This window comes from Octodon degus, unplaced genomic scaffold, assembly GCF_000260255.1.
Source record: "Octodon degus isolate 3935 unplaced genomic scaffold, OctDeg1.0 scaffold00012, whole genome shotgun sequence".
Lineage (NCBI taxonomy): Eukaryota > Metazoa > Chordata > Mammalia > Rodentia > Octodontidae > Octodon > Octodon degus.
Window position 1 is genome coordinate 20,092,866 of NW_004524588.1, and position 15,483 is coordinate 20,108,348.

Consider the following 15,483-nt stretch of genomic DNA (forward strand, 5'->3'; position numbering starts at 1 on the left):
CTCATGACATTAGATGAGAAATGAAATGCTGACCGTGGATTCGTTCACGTGGCCCCAGACACGGGAACTGTCTTGTTTTCGTGAAGTGGCAGGTTCATTTTAAGGTAATACTGTATAAACCTAAATAGTTTGCTGAGCAGCCACGGGGAGGTGCAGAGCTATCTTTTCTCAGGCTTGGCAACCCTCACTGAAGATTTTCCAAGAAAAAAGGTGACGTGCAGAAAGCCCAAGACCTGGAAATGTGTCATGTTTCAAAAAATCGTGCTGTCTTCTGAAACTCTTCCCCTCCTTTAGCTCAGTATTTGAAGACTCTTTATGGAGCTTAGTCACCACATGCACAAGCGCATGCCTGTGTAAGTGCGCATGCGCACAACCATGGGTGCCGTTATCCTCTGGGACTCTTCACCTTCTCCTACCCAACTCAGAGAAAGCAAGATACTGATTCTCATGAAAAATCATATAAATATAAAGCTACTGCTCTGTAGATATACAGCCAGTTCATTTCCAAACAGATATGAAGCCTTCTCTAAATGGGTAGGGGTCTGCCATCTACTATACATTGACACTGTGTGACAACTGTTATTGAAATAAACGAATTTTCTTGAAAAATATTTGTGAGGAAAAAATAACAGTATTGAGAAAACAACATAATTCAGTACATATAATCACCCCATAAATAGTGAAGAAATGCATTATAACAATAGTCAATTTAAAATACTGACTTGTGACAAAATAAGCCAGGAATGAAATATGTGGTTATGTCTATTACTGCCTTCTAGAAATGATGACTACTCTAGGAGGCTTTCGTGTGATGACTTGAAAGAAAAGCTACAACTTGCTAAAACACATACACATAAACAAAGTATGGTTGTCAAAGACAGATAAAATGAATGTCTTGTCTATCTTTAGACCTGCTTTAAATTGAAAACCCAGAAAGTGAAATCAGACATTGGTTAAATACCGCTGCACTTCCTTCATATTCTGCAGTGTGCCCGAGCGTACTCGGCATGATACACCGTGGCGAGTCCTACTCCAGCTCTGAGCAGCACTCCGCTTGCCTCCCCATTTTCCTCGGCTACTCTCAGAACTGCACACAGGCTGGACTAACATCACTATGATCAATCGACCTTCGGGAAAAGAAAAAATCCAAAAGCCTGTAGGATGCCTTACTAGAGTTTAAAACTCAGACCCTGAAGTGACAAAAGAAGTAATCTGTGCTGTCAGTAATTACTTGTACCTTTAAGAAGAAGTAGCACACTTAAGAAAGGACTGAAGCATCTGGTACAGGGGAAAAAGTTGGGATTAATTTTACCTACCAAAATGCTGCAGGATTTGGGTAGAGACACAGAATATGGAAAAATGTTTTTCTTGTTCCTTTGGTTTAATGCATCAATTACTGAAGAATTAAAAAACTGCTTCAAGTATGACTGAAGAACTCTAAGATCAAAGTAGTTATCTATACGTCCTCCATAAATAGCATTTTCAAGTAAGCCATGTACGAATTCCCATTGTATATCTTTGGAACCTGCAGTTTAAAAACAGGTTTATTGATTTCATTTCTAACATTCCTGTATTGACTAAATTATGAACTCTGGCTACATTTATGAAATGGTAATATATATATTTAACAACAATTAAATCATTCCTTAAGTGATCAATACTAACAGTAGGTGATATATTTTCGAAGTATTTAATCAAGTAAGAGTTTCCAAATATTTTGCATTTATAAACTCTTCATAGCAAATAGAAATACTAGTATCAGCCATAGGTGGAAAAATTGATATTTAAGAAGTTTTAGTCATGAAAACATAGAAAGAGTTCATACGGTACCACAGATCTGGATTAGAAAAGAGGCATTACAAACCAAGGATCACCCTTTTCCTCAGTAAATAACACCTTTATCAAACCTAGTCTCCAACAGGTCATAATTTACATAGCCAAGTATCCATTTTCTATTTTACAAGGTAAACTGTAGTGTAAAAATAAAACAGGCTGAACACAGGGTAATCCCAGCAGGGACATCAGAAAGTCAAATCCAGCTTGGAGAACTCAGTGACTTAGAAAAACCACATCTCAAGATAAAAAGGGAGGCCCTAAGGTCCTGGATTCAATGCTCAGTACCCCTGAGAAACATTCCCAAACTCACCTGCAATGGGACATTTTTCTGCAAGATATTATGTCACTTTGCAACAGAGACATTTGATAATAATGCTAAGTAAAATAAATTAATCTCAGATCTTTAATAAATATAGGAAACATGAACAGTGTCTGTAGGAAGCCTAGCTATATTTACACTAGGTAATCTTTTCTTAGCATTACTGATATAGTTCTATTTCACCACAATAAAATTTCAAAATAATTACAAAACTTGATAGTTGACATTGACACACTGTGTTTTGAAGCTTATATAATGCATCCTGTCTCCTGCATAAGGGTACCTATAGCATGCAGAAATAAAGCTGTTCAATTCTTATGTCTTACTGTCAACAGTGGCTAACTAGCAGGTGACTTCGCCAAAATTCAATTTTCTCCATCTACCTTGATATTAACTGAATGATAAATTAGTAATGAATATGGAAGTCATTGCTAAGTACGTTAGCATAATATACAAAAGCCATAGTATAATTTTAATTTATAAAATAGAAATAACATTATAAGAATTATACAGAAAATTTACAAGAAAAATCTTTTCTTCTTATTCGCAAATTTTATAAATACAAAAGCAAAAAGAACAAATATCAAATTAGTAATAGGCTAACAACTGAAATACACAACACATTAAATATCTTAACTTTTAAATATGCCATGTCTCTTAATGAATAGAGGGATTTGTTCTAATGGTGTTTGTAAATAGGATATCATGTCCACATCTTGTACAATTAACCACTAGGAAGAACGTATGCAATGTGTAAATTATTGAAACTGTCCTACCAATTTGGTTTGAAACTGTCTCATTGCTATTTGTTTCTCAATAAAATTATGGAGGAAAAAAAAAAGAAAAAACTATGCCATGCCTGTTTTCATTTAAATGCCATACAACTGAGCAAAAAAGAACCAAGTGTCATTTTCATTTCACAGATCTAGAAACAGAGGCTTAAGGGTAGGCAACTTGCTGCCAGGTCAAAGGGCTACTAACCTTTATCCGATTCTGCAATGGGACTTTTTCTCTTTTTTTAATTTAATTGTAAATACACTGAGTCCCCTCATATCACGAAATTTTAATCATGTCTTTCCATAAACCTCAATATTTCATTTTAAAGTATCTGCCTTTCACAACTCCCTCACACCTCTGAGGTGCACTGATAAATTCTTTATGCTTTGGTGCCTTCACCTAGAGAACAACTCTAATAATGTTTCCTTTAAGCGGGATTATAAGAACCTACTAAATATTCAAATGCATTTCATAAAACTATCCTAGTGCAGCAATGGTGAACTTGTTAGAGATGAAAGCCTAAACCGCACCCAAAACCCACTTCTTTATTGCAAAGTGTAAACACTGCAACCAAACCTGAATACTGAGGATTTAGCTTAGAAAAAACAACTCATACGTTAACATCTTTTGCCTTAAAAGAAAAACAAGCGGCGCTTGTGCCATGGGTACACCACCACCGCACTCCTGCATGTCCTTTCCAAACGTCAGTTAAACATAATAAACGACAGATTACGAGAGCCCGAATTGAGTTACCCTTCCATGAAGCAGGGAAACGCTGGGTCATACAGACAGGTAGAGGGCAGATGCTCTCTGGAATGACAGCAATTTTCTGTTTTTATTTCAGGCCAGTTACTTAGGTACAATTTATGCAAATGCACTGAGTGTTTATGCACACTTTTCTGATGTACAGTTTGGAAAATTTTTAATTAAAAATTCTCCTTAATTACGATTTGGCGTTAACTAAGAACTGAACAAACAAACCATGACGCAGCAGCTCTCCCTTTCCATACACACTCCACAGAGACGCACTCACGTACTCCCTAAAGCTACAGCGTTATTACTATTACTCCCAATCACCCGAAACTAAAATCTAGCCACAGGCCCATCCACGTAAGGGTCTGGAGCCACAAAACGGCACACCGAACAGACATGGGAATTTCCTACAGCTGTCTGCAGCCACTCCCGATCGCACGCAGTGTCCCAGCTGAGACACATATGCTGTGAAACTCCAGTTTTACGAAGCAGAGAAGTCGGGGCTGGTGGTGCTGGAGCGCAGCCGCACAGGTACGACCCTGATGACAAGCATGTTCAGCTGCTTCACTAAGTTGCTATCCACAGATGTCTCCAGCTTGTGAAATTCTCTCAGGCTACGCAGGCTCCGTAGGCTACAATCTTGCAAGTCCTTCTCAGACTCACACTATGCTTCACTAAGAAATTTAACTTCCCAAACATGAAGACCGAACTGGAACCTGGCCACAACCTGGCTGCCAATCCCCATCCTACGCCAGACACGAGCTACAGAAAAAATGCTGATGTCTATGATTCTCTTAAAGACATTAAGGATACGTAGATAACAAAACAAAGACCTTGCTTGAGTGTAGATTATAATATAGTGAGAGGAGAAAAAAATAGGAAAATATCATTATGCTAATGTATTAAAATAAAACAATGAGAAAATTTTAAAAAACATTGTATATTCTATATTTGGTGCTACAAAGTTTTTCTAAAAAAGAAACTTTTAAACAAGGATCTAACTGATAGAAGAAGCAAGCACAGAAAAGCGTGGAAGAAAAGCATTTCAGACAAGGAAGAACACCTACCAAAACCTATGAGGAGGAGAAAGCCTAGTTTGTTGAGGATCGAAAGGCAAGAGTGGTTGTACGTAAGAAAATGATGTGATTTGGTTTTCTTTTCTAGAACAAAAACTAGTTTATAGTAAGGAAAGTATTTCAAAATGTGCTAACATAGAATTACTACTGATTTAAGACTTTAATGAAATTGAAAAGAACAGAACAGAATTAAGATATGGCTAATAGAAGGCACAGAGATGCCAAAGCACTGGCCAACTGAGGTTGAGAAAAGTAAAATCCAGGGTGCCTTGCTGGCTTTGAGCCTGGAAAACTACATGAAGGTGATGTTATCGAGCCAGAGATCAGTTACTTGGCCAGAGTCCAGTCGGAAGTTAGTAATTTAGAGTATCCTTTGTAATGAGCAAGTTGGCTGGTGGGATCCACTGGCCTGTAAGAGACCAGAGCTTGACGGCCCAAGGGGATCAAATGACAAGCTCGTGCTGGTGCGCTATTTCAGTGTGTTATTAGCACCTTCATTGCAACTTAAAAATTCACCTGAGGCTACAGTGCTTGGTACCGACCCTTGGTACTGCTATACTCTTGAAGGCTAACAGTTCCCTTGAAAGAGATTTGAAAAATTAAGGTGAAGCCTCAAATTTTTGAAGACCACAAAGTGAAGACAAGTCTTTCCAGTCTCATGCTTCCTAAGAGCTAATTAATTGACCAGAAATTTAATTTCATTTGGTTACACCAAAACCAATGTCTACAATATAAAAATGCTCAGATAAGCCAGACATGATAGTTAAGATATAAGAAACAAAAGCAAAGAAATCAAATTTTATGACAAGATGTTAAAACACTTCTGAAAAAGTATACTGTTAATAACATTCCAAATCAAACACCATTAGCCCTAGAGATAAAAATTTTCATTGTTAGGACTTACCATCGAAGAGCCTATCAATAATGTGGTACCCAGCCCGAAGATCTGACAAAGAAAACTCATAAAACTTGGTCCAGCCCTATGAAAACAAATATTAAAAAGTAGTAAAAAACTAAGCAGTATCCAAAGACACATAAAGTATACAGCACTGCCCTTATAAAGAAAATGAGCAATAGATTTTAAATATAGTACGACTATACTAAAGAAAGTACATCTTATGGGAATTTTAAAATCAATATATATCTAACAATAAATATTCTTTCAAGAGCAAATCTATTGGTTCCCCCAAATTGCAAGTACTTTATAATACCATACAGGTATAGATAAAAGAGTGAGAACTGGGAACAAATGGGTGTAACTTTTTTATTCTACGGACTGTACACATGATATAGTTTCTCTAACTTTAAGAACTATATTTTGTCTCCAAAAACACGAAGACTGCCAGAAGAATGTAATTCCATACACTCAAGAATGTAATTCTCTACATGCTTTCTATACATTTCTTTGTACTGAATTCATAAATCATTCATATAACTAATAGTAATAATGATATTTTTAGAAACCTCCATAAAGGTCTACACTATATGTAAAATAATATGAAGCATAAAAACAATTTCTGTGGAGCTTCCATTAATCATAATTAGGTAATAAGTTCATACTACAATGTTTAAGATTTGGATAATATGTATGAACACAGAGGTCCCTCACTTATCGCGGAGGCTGCATTCCAGACATTCCTGCGATAAGTGAAAATCAGAGAAGTAACGATGTTGCATTTATTTTACTATTTATATATATTTTAAGGCTTTATAAACACTCTTATAAACCTGTCCCACTTTTCTAAACTCATGAACCTACATAATTTTAACAACATATGTATACAATATGTATATGCATATAATACTATACAGTATGTATTCATCCACTGAAGAAATACATACTGTAAACAGTGTATTTTACTTTAATTTAATATTTTTAATGCTATAATTAACATTTTAATATATTTTTATACATCTTAATTTTTTTAGGCAAAAGTCATTAAAACCATAAATACTATACATATAAATGCACATACAGTACTGCACACTACCACAAAATCCTGCGATATAGTGAAAAATCCACAATAAATAATTTAGAATAATATTTTTTGAAAACCTGCAAAACAACAAGTGTTCAAAAGGTGGACCACAAAACAGCAAAGGCCTACTGTGCTGACACAAATTTTACTTATTCATCATTTCAAAAGTTTGTATTTTATAGGTTCAGCTCAAAGAATATAAGAACAAACCCAAACATAAAAAAAATCTCTGCCTTTATGTGACCTTCAGCCAAACATAGGAAGGAGTGAGGTGGAGACAATCACTCAAGTGTATGCATGACTAGAAACTACACGGAATTCGATGAAAAGCACCACGCTTGGTATGTGCAGGAAAGAGACCCAAACCAACCTGCGCGCTCTGGGAGGCAAGTCACCCTACAGGGCAAAGGGAGCTCAGATGGAAAGACCTGAGCAGCAGCCAGGGAAAGCGGTAACAGCCTTGAACAGCGCTACACTCGTGCTGGCTGGTGAAGGCACCAGAAGGACAGGGGCTCACAGTGACGCCTAAGCGGATGTGCATTCAGGGGCAGTGGCCACTCACAGTGGAACCAGGAGCGGGCACGGGAAGGAGTCAGGAGGTCAAACATTCAGCAGCACTCCTGAACAGAACTCATTAAACAGCTTATCGAGTGCCTGCTACACACCAAGCAGTTTTGTGACGCCAGCGACAAGACAGCAATGAATAACCCAAAATCTGTCCCGCTGGCAAGGTTATGTTCTAGTACTTGATCCACAACATGGGGACTTTCAATCATTTTTGAGACTTTAAACTTAACAAGTGGAATGAGTAGTTAGATATATAAATCCAGAGCTTACAGAATTGATCTGAATAAAGAGCGACAGAAGTATTTGCCCTATTATTCTAAAAAGTAATTATTCTAAAAAGATATTATGAAAACAAAAAGAAGAGGTTGAGATCAAAGTATAATAATTTAGGAATTAATGATCTGTAGGGAATATGTAACCATCATTGTAGAGTAAAATCTCTACAGTACTTTAAACTTTCTACCAACCCAAAGTTTTAACACTTCCTATATTGTTCTAGTGGATGCTGTCAAAAAAGAATTTCTTTTAAAAATATCTAAAAGATTAATATTTATAAAATCTCTCAAATAGAATGTTACTATCTTTATTATTTAATATGTATTCTCATGATCTGATCCTCAAAATTAAATATTATTCTGTATTTTGTCTAGTTTCACTACCAATTTTATTTTTATGGAAGTAGAGTTACCATGTTAAAAAAAAGAGAGAGAGAAAGAGAGACCTTCTCCTCCATTTTGGCAGAGAATGAACTGTTATACTTATTCTACTGAGCTATCTCCCTGGCCCCTGAACTGTTATACTTTCTACAAGAAGAAATTTGGTAATATTTATGAGTATTTTTAAAAATATATCCTTTTAATCTGTCATGGTTTGGGGCTTTTTCAAGGTAAACAATATAGTACAGGATACATTTTATAATAGTATTTTATAATGAATCACCCAAGAACCACATACTACATGAAATCTCTCACTCCCTAAATACTAACGAATCCAGCTGAGGCCTGGAGCTTGTAACAGTGCCTCCCACCAGTGCAACTGGAGGCCTCGAGCCCACAACAGAGTTCCATGCAGGCCCGCTTCATGGATCTGTGCTGGAAAGGCCCAAAGGTCAGTGGTGGAAGCTAGGACGTCTGTGCCAGTGGGATGAAGGATCTGTGCCAGCAGGCTAAGGGATGTGAATTGGAACTAGGAAGCAACAGTCAAGGTAAGCACCAGAGCTCCCCCAAAAGTACCACAGCCGTTCTCAGCAACAGTGAGATCCCAAGCTCCTCCAGCAATGAGGAAAGCAGAGTTCCCATCAGAAAAGCCAATGTGACAAAGTTCGTGAGGCTGAGCAGGGCACCATCTTCCCCTCGGGAAAGCCAGCATGGCAAAGTTCTCCAACAGAACAGCCAAAAAAAACCTAGCAGCTTCCAGCAGCTCCAACAGCTTCTCCAAACAGCATCCGTAACAGCGTTTCAGCAGCTCAGCTCCGCCTGTTCTGCCTTCATGCTGCTGGCAGCAACCCTCAGGTGGGCCTCCATCACCCAGCCCACACTAGTTTAATTCAGCTGGGTGTAGCAAGCTGACCACCTGTTAGAAATCTACTACATACCCCAACTTCACATTTAGAAAATCGCTCCTAAGAATAAGTATGAAATGAAGTAATCACAGGGATACACATTGGAACATCTTTGAAAAATAGCAAAGACTGAAAAGAATATGTCTGACCATCTAATAAAAATGTCAGTAAAGTTACAAATATTTCAAAATCAAGCATTAAACATACGTGGATACATGATTTCTTTTTTATGTATTTTGTACAGGGTGTACAGGATCTTACTACACATATCAGACTTGTGATCCTCCTGTTTTCAGCCTCCCAAGTACTGGGATTACAGGCACATGCCACCACTCCCAGTCTCAATCGCTGTCTCAACATGCCCAGGGCAGGACCGGCACAGCAGTCCAGGGATCAAACCCCCAGCCCCTCTGTTGCCTAAGCAGGCGCTCTAATCTACTGAGCTATATGGCTGACCCAAAGGGTACATAATTTCTAGAATATAGTTTGAAGAAAGGAATGTACCGAACTCTAGTATCTTACCCTTATGTTACAAAGAACGTCAGCAGGGATGTAAGCTCATAACACATCTTTATATAACCTGCCTGAAGCACAGGCAAGAAAGGGCCTGCAGTGTAGACCTGTGCAGTAGAGGCGTGGTGGCAAGGGGATGAAGAGGAGGGGCTACTTTCCCATCAGAAAACCTCCGCAGCTCATGGATTCCACTGTGTGTATCTCAGTGACACGCAGTGCAGCTTCTAGCGATGAAAGCACATCACACGCACGATTCTACATGAACCAGTCAGGATTAATTGCTACACTAAGCCAAACAGTACGCAGGCAGATCTGGGGCACGGGCTTAGGGGACGATGGGCCTGACACTCCAGACTGAATGGCATTCTAGGTATGATACCTCGGGCAACTTAGTCATCGTCGAGAGGCACCTTCCTCCCGTGTAAATGAAGACAGTTAGTGTATACTCCCCAGAGAGGTAGTACGAAGTTGCTCTTCTTCTGCATTTTATGAGGTAATGCAGTAGTATTATAGCATTACTCATTTTGACTGTGTGATAAACTGTTTCATAGACTACGTGTCAGGCAGACGGGTACCTCCCAGGATAGGCCACCTGTGCAACCCCACGGCAAGGGTCAGCATAATCATGAATCCCACTCGATAGTTAATAAACACTGCTGTTTATTAAGAGTTAAAGTAGTTTATCCAGATCTGGGAAACTCTAGTCAAGACTCAAAGCCAAGTCTAACTTCAGCGCTCCTGCTTATATTTTGGAATGTAACTGAAGTAGACAGGACCCAAAAGGCAGGGAAGACGAGGAGGGTGCTTCAAGGAGATGCAGTAGCCTCCCGGCAGAAATGGGAAAAGAAACAAAGTAAAATGAAGCAGATGGAGGAAAACGTAAGAGGGCACAGTGACGCAGCTTAAGGCCGAGATGGTGGCTGGCAAGAAGGGAGCCCTAGCACCAGGCACGACTTCGACCACGGAAACAACTTAGTTCAGCAGTAGAACCAATAATGAGAAGAAACCTGGGAGCTGAAAACCGTAACGGAGCTCTTCGTGCCTGGAGAGCTACAGCACAAAAAGAAAGGGGCCTCAGAGGAGGCTGGAGGCAGCAGAGCTTCCCTTCTGGCCCGGACAGAAGACATCTGCCTACCTGCGCCATGCGCCGTGCAGCACATTCGACGCACTCTCCTGCAAAGTAATAAAATCATCAAATTTGCACGTTAGAGAGAATTCTGGCTCCTGAATAAAAGACACAGGAAAAGCAAGTACAGCAACTCACAAAGTAGTACAGGACAGATGACCAAGCTTAGCAAAGGCTGAAAAGGAATACACCAGCTGGAGCTACATTTTGGAAGTAGACTCTACATCACTTGATAACAAGAAATTAAGATCAAAAACCAAAAACATCTCCCTGGGCTGTGGAGATGGCTCAGTGGAATAAGCGCTTCCCTGGCAAGTGCAAGGGCCTGAGTTCAATCCCTGGTTCCGCAAGAAAAAAACCTCTCCCGGAATTCCACCACAAGGAACAACAGGGCAGCAGTTCTTAGAGGCTGAGGCGCCTATGAGACAGAAACCCTAAACACGCTATCCAGCCCTCACACAGAGTTTACAACAGACATAGTTACATTAATATTTAATTCAATGAAATCTGAAATAGCAGAAAACACTGAGATACAGACATACATTTATGAGCTATGTGCCACTTTGTGACTAATTACTAAAATATTCTAAGAAAATATAAGCTCTTGACTCTCTCCAAGACACGTTCTTAATTACCTGTGGAATATAATTTCTTCTTTCTTGACATGCAGCATGAAACCACGCAAAACTGAAGAGTGCATGAGCCCGTGATATGTTATCTTTTTTGCTAATCTGCTCAGGAGTCCAAGACTCGTAAGTTCGCATCAAATTCTTCTTCAAACCTGGAGGCGACTGAAGAAAAGAAAATAACAGACAATACTGGTTTAAGTAGGACAAATAAAATAAAACTATACTGCATTTCACATATTTAAGGACATATTTTAATAGTGCTTCATCAGCTTCCAAGTCTGAATTATTTTGTTACTTTAAAATGTATTCATCTAAAACTAGTTTTAAGTGACTCGCAGGTAACACAGCTCATCTCAATTATAATGAGGAATACTTTTGAGATTAAAAGATCGTACAATGAATATCCAAAATAAAGTTTTGTACAATATTGAGGTTTTTCAACTGACGCAAAGTCACTTATGACAATACTGATACAAAACTGACTGTTACAGGGCAGACATTTTTAATTTACTATGCACGCTAGCCCTCACTAATCGGCATTTCACTCTCTACCGGGCCAATATGTCACTTCCACACAATGTTTAAGCGCGTTTTCTTCCACATTAGTCCGAAGTTGAGGAGGTGTTACCTGATGTTACTGTGCAACTAAACACAAATACAAACCCAGGACTAAACTGGTGAACGTATCATATTAATACTGGGTAAACAGAGCTCATCTACCGTACACATCTGTCTATGTAGCATGTATTCTACTACGCTTCTATGTAGTATATACTATCATGTTCCTAAATTACGTGTACATATAGCAAAATGATAAAAGTATTCAAATTCTAAATAGTAAAATACCCCCAAAGGGAACTCTAACGTAATAAAAATTAAGAACACAATAGAGGGGCTGGGCATGCAGCTCTGTGGCACAAGTGCCTGCCTGACAAGGGTGAAGTCCTGAGTTCAATTTCTGATACCACAGGAAAAATAAAAAATAGAACATGATATAGTTTGTCTGCTAAATTCTATGACCTTTCTTTAACTGTAAAATCCTTCTAAAATGGTTTCCAAACCTTGTTTATTAAACATTTATTAACAAGTAGAGACTACACAAAATTTCCTCATTACTATTTCATAAAGCATGACATTAAACGAAATGAAACCACTTAGTGTTTTAATACATGCTGAACTACAGGTGATAAAAATTAATAAATCATACTGCTATAGAAAAATCATATGCAAATGACATTTTTGAAAAATAACAAAACAAAGCTTTCCATTAAAATGTTATCAAAATACTTCCTGAAAAAGATACTAGAAAATGCTGCACTTTGAAGATAAAACATTCAAGGAACAGTTCCTCTGAAAATATTTACTCTGAAAATAAGTTCATCTTATACGTATGTGTATGGTAAACACTACAAAAAGGCAATGGGAAAATTAGCCCTGCCTTCCCAGCTCCTGTAGTCCAGTGCTAGGTGACAGCTCAGCAGCAGAGTTTATCAGCAGAGTGCTGGAGAAGATGGTATGCAGGTCCTTTCCCCTAGGCGTTAAGAGGGTTTTCACTTAACATATTGACACTATCAGGTCATCTCTGCCCCGGAAATTAAGCCCTGCCCATTTTATTCCTTAACTAAGATACACACTTGCAGAAAAAGTGAAGTACTGATCCAAACAGCCACAAACACTAACAAAATCTCTACGTAGAAAAAATTGTAAGAAATGTTTCTACAAATTGAGAGAAAATGCAAGTAGGACATCCTTTTCAAGTATTTAAAAGTTTTAATTAAGTTTACAATTTTATATATAACTGAAAAGTTATAAAATATTTCAACAACATACAGTGTTAGACATAAAGTTTCGGTGGATCTGCTTATGGCCGCACTGACAGCGCTATGAACTTGGGTAGAAGGGGACCCACAGATGGATAAAATCAAACAATGATAATCTAAATTTTTTAAGTCAAAAAGAAATGATAGGAAAAACATAATTATATGTAGTACAATGAAGTTAGACTTCTTAGATTTATATCACACTCAAAAGTAACTAAAAATGGATTAACAGGCCAAAATGCGAGAGCTGAAATTGTGGATTCCTAGAAGAAAACACTGGGCGAGAGTCTTATGACACTGACTTGCAGTGAGTGATTCCTTAGACACAGAGGCACCGGCAACAAAAGCAAAAGCAGGTAAGCGGAACTACATTAAACCTAAAGCCTTCTGCAGAGCACCACGGAAACAGTGAAAAAGCAAGCAACTCAATGGGAGAAAATCATTTGCAAAGTACCTGCCTAATGAGATTACAGAAAAAAATTAACAACAAGTCAATTAGAAATGGAACAATGACATGAATAGATGATTCTTCAAAGCAGCAGCACAAATGTCTGACAAATATGTAAAGAGATGTTCCATGTCCCTGAGCCCTTGTGGTTGATCCCAACGGGATGATCGCTGTTTTGTAAAACACAGTATGGGAGTGACGGCAAAGAAGCTGCGTGCTGCTCTTGGAAATGTAAAGCGGTGCAAACACTGCGGAAACAGTATAGTTTTCTTCAAAAGTTAAAAATAAAGCTACCATCTAATCTAGAAATTCCAATTCTAGGCATGTGTACAAAATAACAGAAAATAACATCTTGAGGAGAGACACGGCTGTCTACTTCTTGCATTTTCCATAATGGCCCGGAAGTAGGAGACCTCACAGTTTGCTGATGGCTGAATGAAGAAACTGCCCATATATAAAACAGGATATTACTCAGGCTTAAAAATTAAAACACGGATGGACCTTGAGGATATTATACTAAATGAAATAAGAAAAGTCACAAAAAAAACAAAATTGCATCATTCTATTAAGTGAAATAATCTAAAATAACTCTCAGAAAGTAAAAGTCGAATGAGCGCCGGGGGCCAGAGAACGAGGAAATGGGAATTGATGCTAACAGTCTCAGGTTTACAAGGTAAAAATATTCTAGAGTTACCTGATATAACAAGGTATAAACTGTCAACACTGCTATACTGGACGCTTAAAATGGGTAACTTGGTAACCTTTGTGCTCTTCCTTAGGACAACAAACACATAAAACTGGAAAAGAACTTTTAAACTTTATCTTATACTATGGTATATACTGTACTTCAATTAAATACAAAGCTCAATTTTTCACCAGTTTTATACAGATAGCTGTTGAAAGACTTAGGAAGCCCGTATAGACATTGCTCTTGCAGAGCCGGTGACCCAAGCACTACCTTCTCACCTCATATGTTATCTTCAAGCTTGACTGCAGTAAAATGGTGGTAAAGTTTGGATGAACTTCTGCAGTGAGCCAAAGACGAAAAGTGTCTTTAGGTTGAAGGGTATTCAATTCCTTGTTTACAAAAATAACAATGAGAAGTTATTTAATATGCAAAACATATTCCTCTTTAGCAATCTATTTAATATGCAAAACAATTCCTCTTTAATCAGTTTTTCTTATCAAAACTTTTCTATGGCATTCAGGTATATTTTTTCTGTGACATTCTGATACAACACCCTGAATAAATTTCTTTTATTGTTAAGTTCTTTATTTTTAGCTTAGTGTAAAGAATGAAAACTGGAAAGTTTAAAGCTGGACCGGCAGCCAGCTCTCCCAGCTAAAACCCATGCTTCCCACTTCTTTGCTTGCTCTGTGACCTTGGGCTCTGCGACTTACTGCCTGGAGCCGGAACAGCAGCAGCACCTACCCCACAGGCCTGCGCAGACGCTCAGAACAAAGCAGGAGACACAGTGGGTATGAGCAGGCACCAGCACCAGCCTCCACGCCCAGGTTAGCAGCCACGACCAGGCCCTTAGGTTCGCAGCACTTCAAGCCACACTTCCACAGAGGCGTGCAATGATACAAACGTCTGTACTGGCAATGTTTTGGCCCCTAAGAATTTTATTTTTTCTGAGAATCAAAAGACTGCTGAGGCTCAAACCCAGAGCTTCACACACACTAAACAAAAGCTAATCAACTGAGCCACACTCCCCAAATTATAAATCAAAACCACTGTGCAAATTCCCTGTGCACACCCCTCGTGTTACCAACATCGGTCACAGCTCCGATCACACGCTCCTTTTGTCCACTTTTCTCTTTGCAGCCTAAGAGGTCCCACTCGGCTGTCACAACGCAGTTCAGCTGTGCTGCCAGGCAGTGCCCTCTCTAGCTGGCACTGCCACAGCCACAGCCACAGCGGGAGCAGTTGCCCGTGCAGCTCTGGAAAGCTCTTCTGTAGCACAGCTGTGTATAAATGGAAGCTGCGCTTTCTACACCACATGGCAAGAGAGCAGACACAGTCTGCATGTAACCAACACCTGGCACAAGGCCTACTTTTTTCTGTACTTATTTGTA

The 15,483-nt window shown here is 38.7% G+C and overlaps 1 protein-coding gene across 1 annotated transcript in view; it reads right to left on the reverse strand.

Moving 5' to 3' along the window:
* Dync2h1 (dynein cytoplasmic 2 heavy chain 1) overlaps positions 1–15,483 on the reverse strand; it is a 298,798-nt gene that overhangs the window by 80,931 nt on the left and 202,384 nt on the right. The window contains exons 77-80 of the mRNA XM_023709480.1: positions 14,371–14,481; positions 11,143–11,298; positions 5,666–5,741; positions 1,317–1,525 (exon numbers count right to left, since the gene is read on the reverse strand). Of these exons, the coding sequence (XP_023565248.1) occupies positions 1,317–1,525; positions 5,666–5,741; positions 11,143–11,298; positions 14,371–14,481 (552 nt within the window). The remainder of the gene's footprint in view (positions 1–1,316; positions 1,526–5,665; positions 5,742–11,142; positions 11,299–14,370; positions 14,482–15,483) is intronic.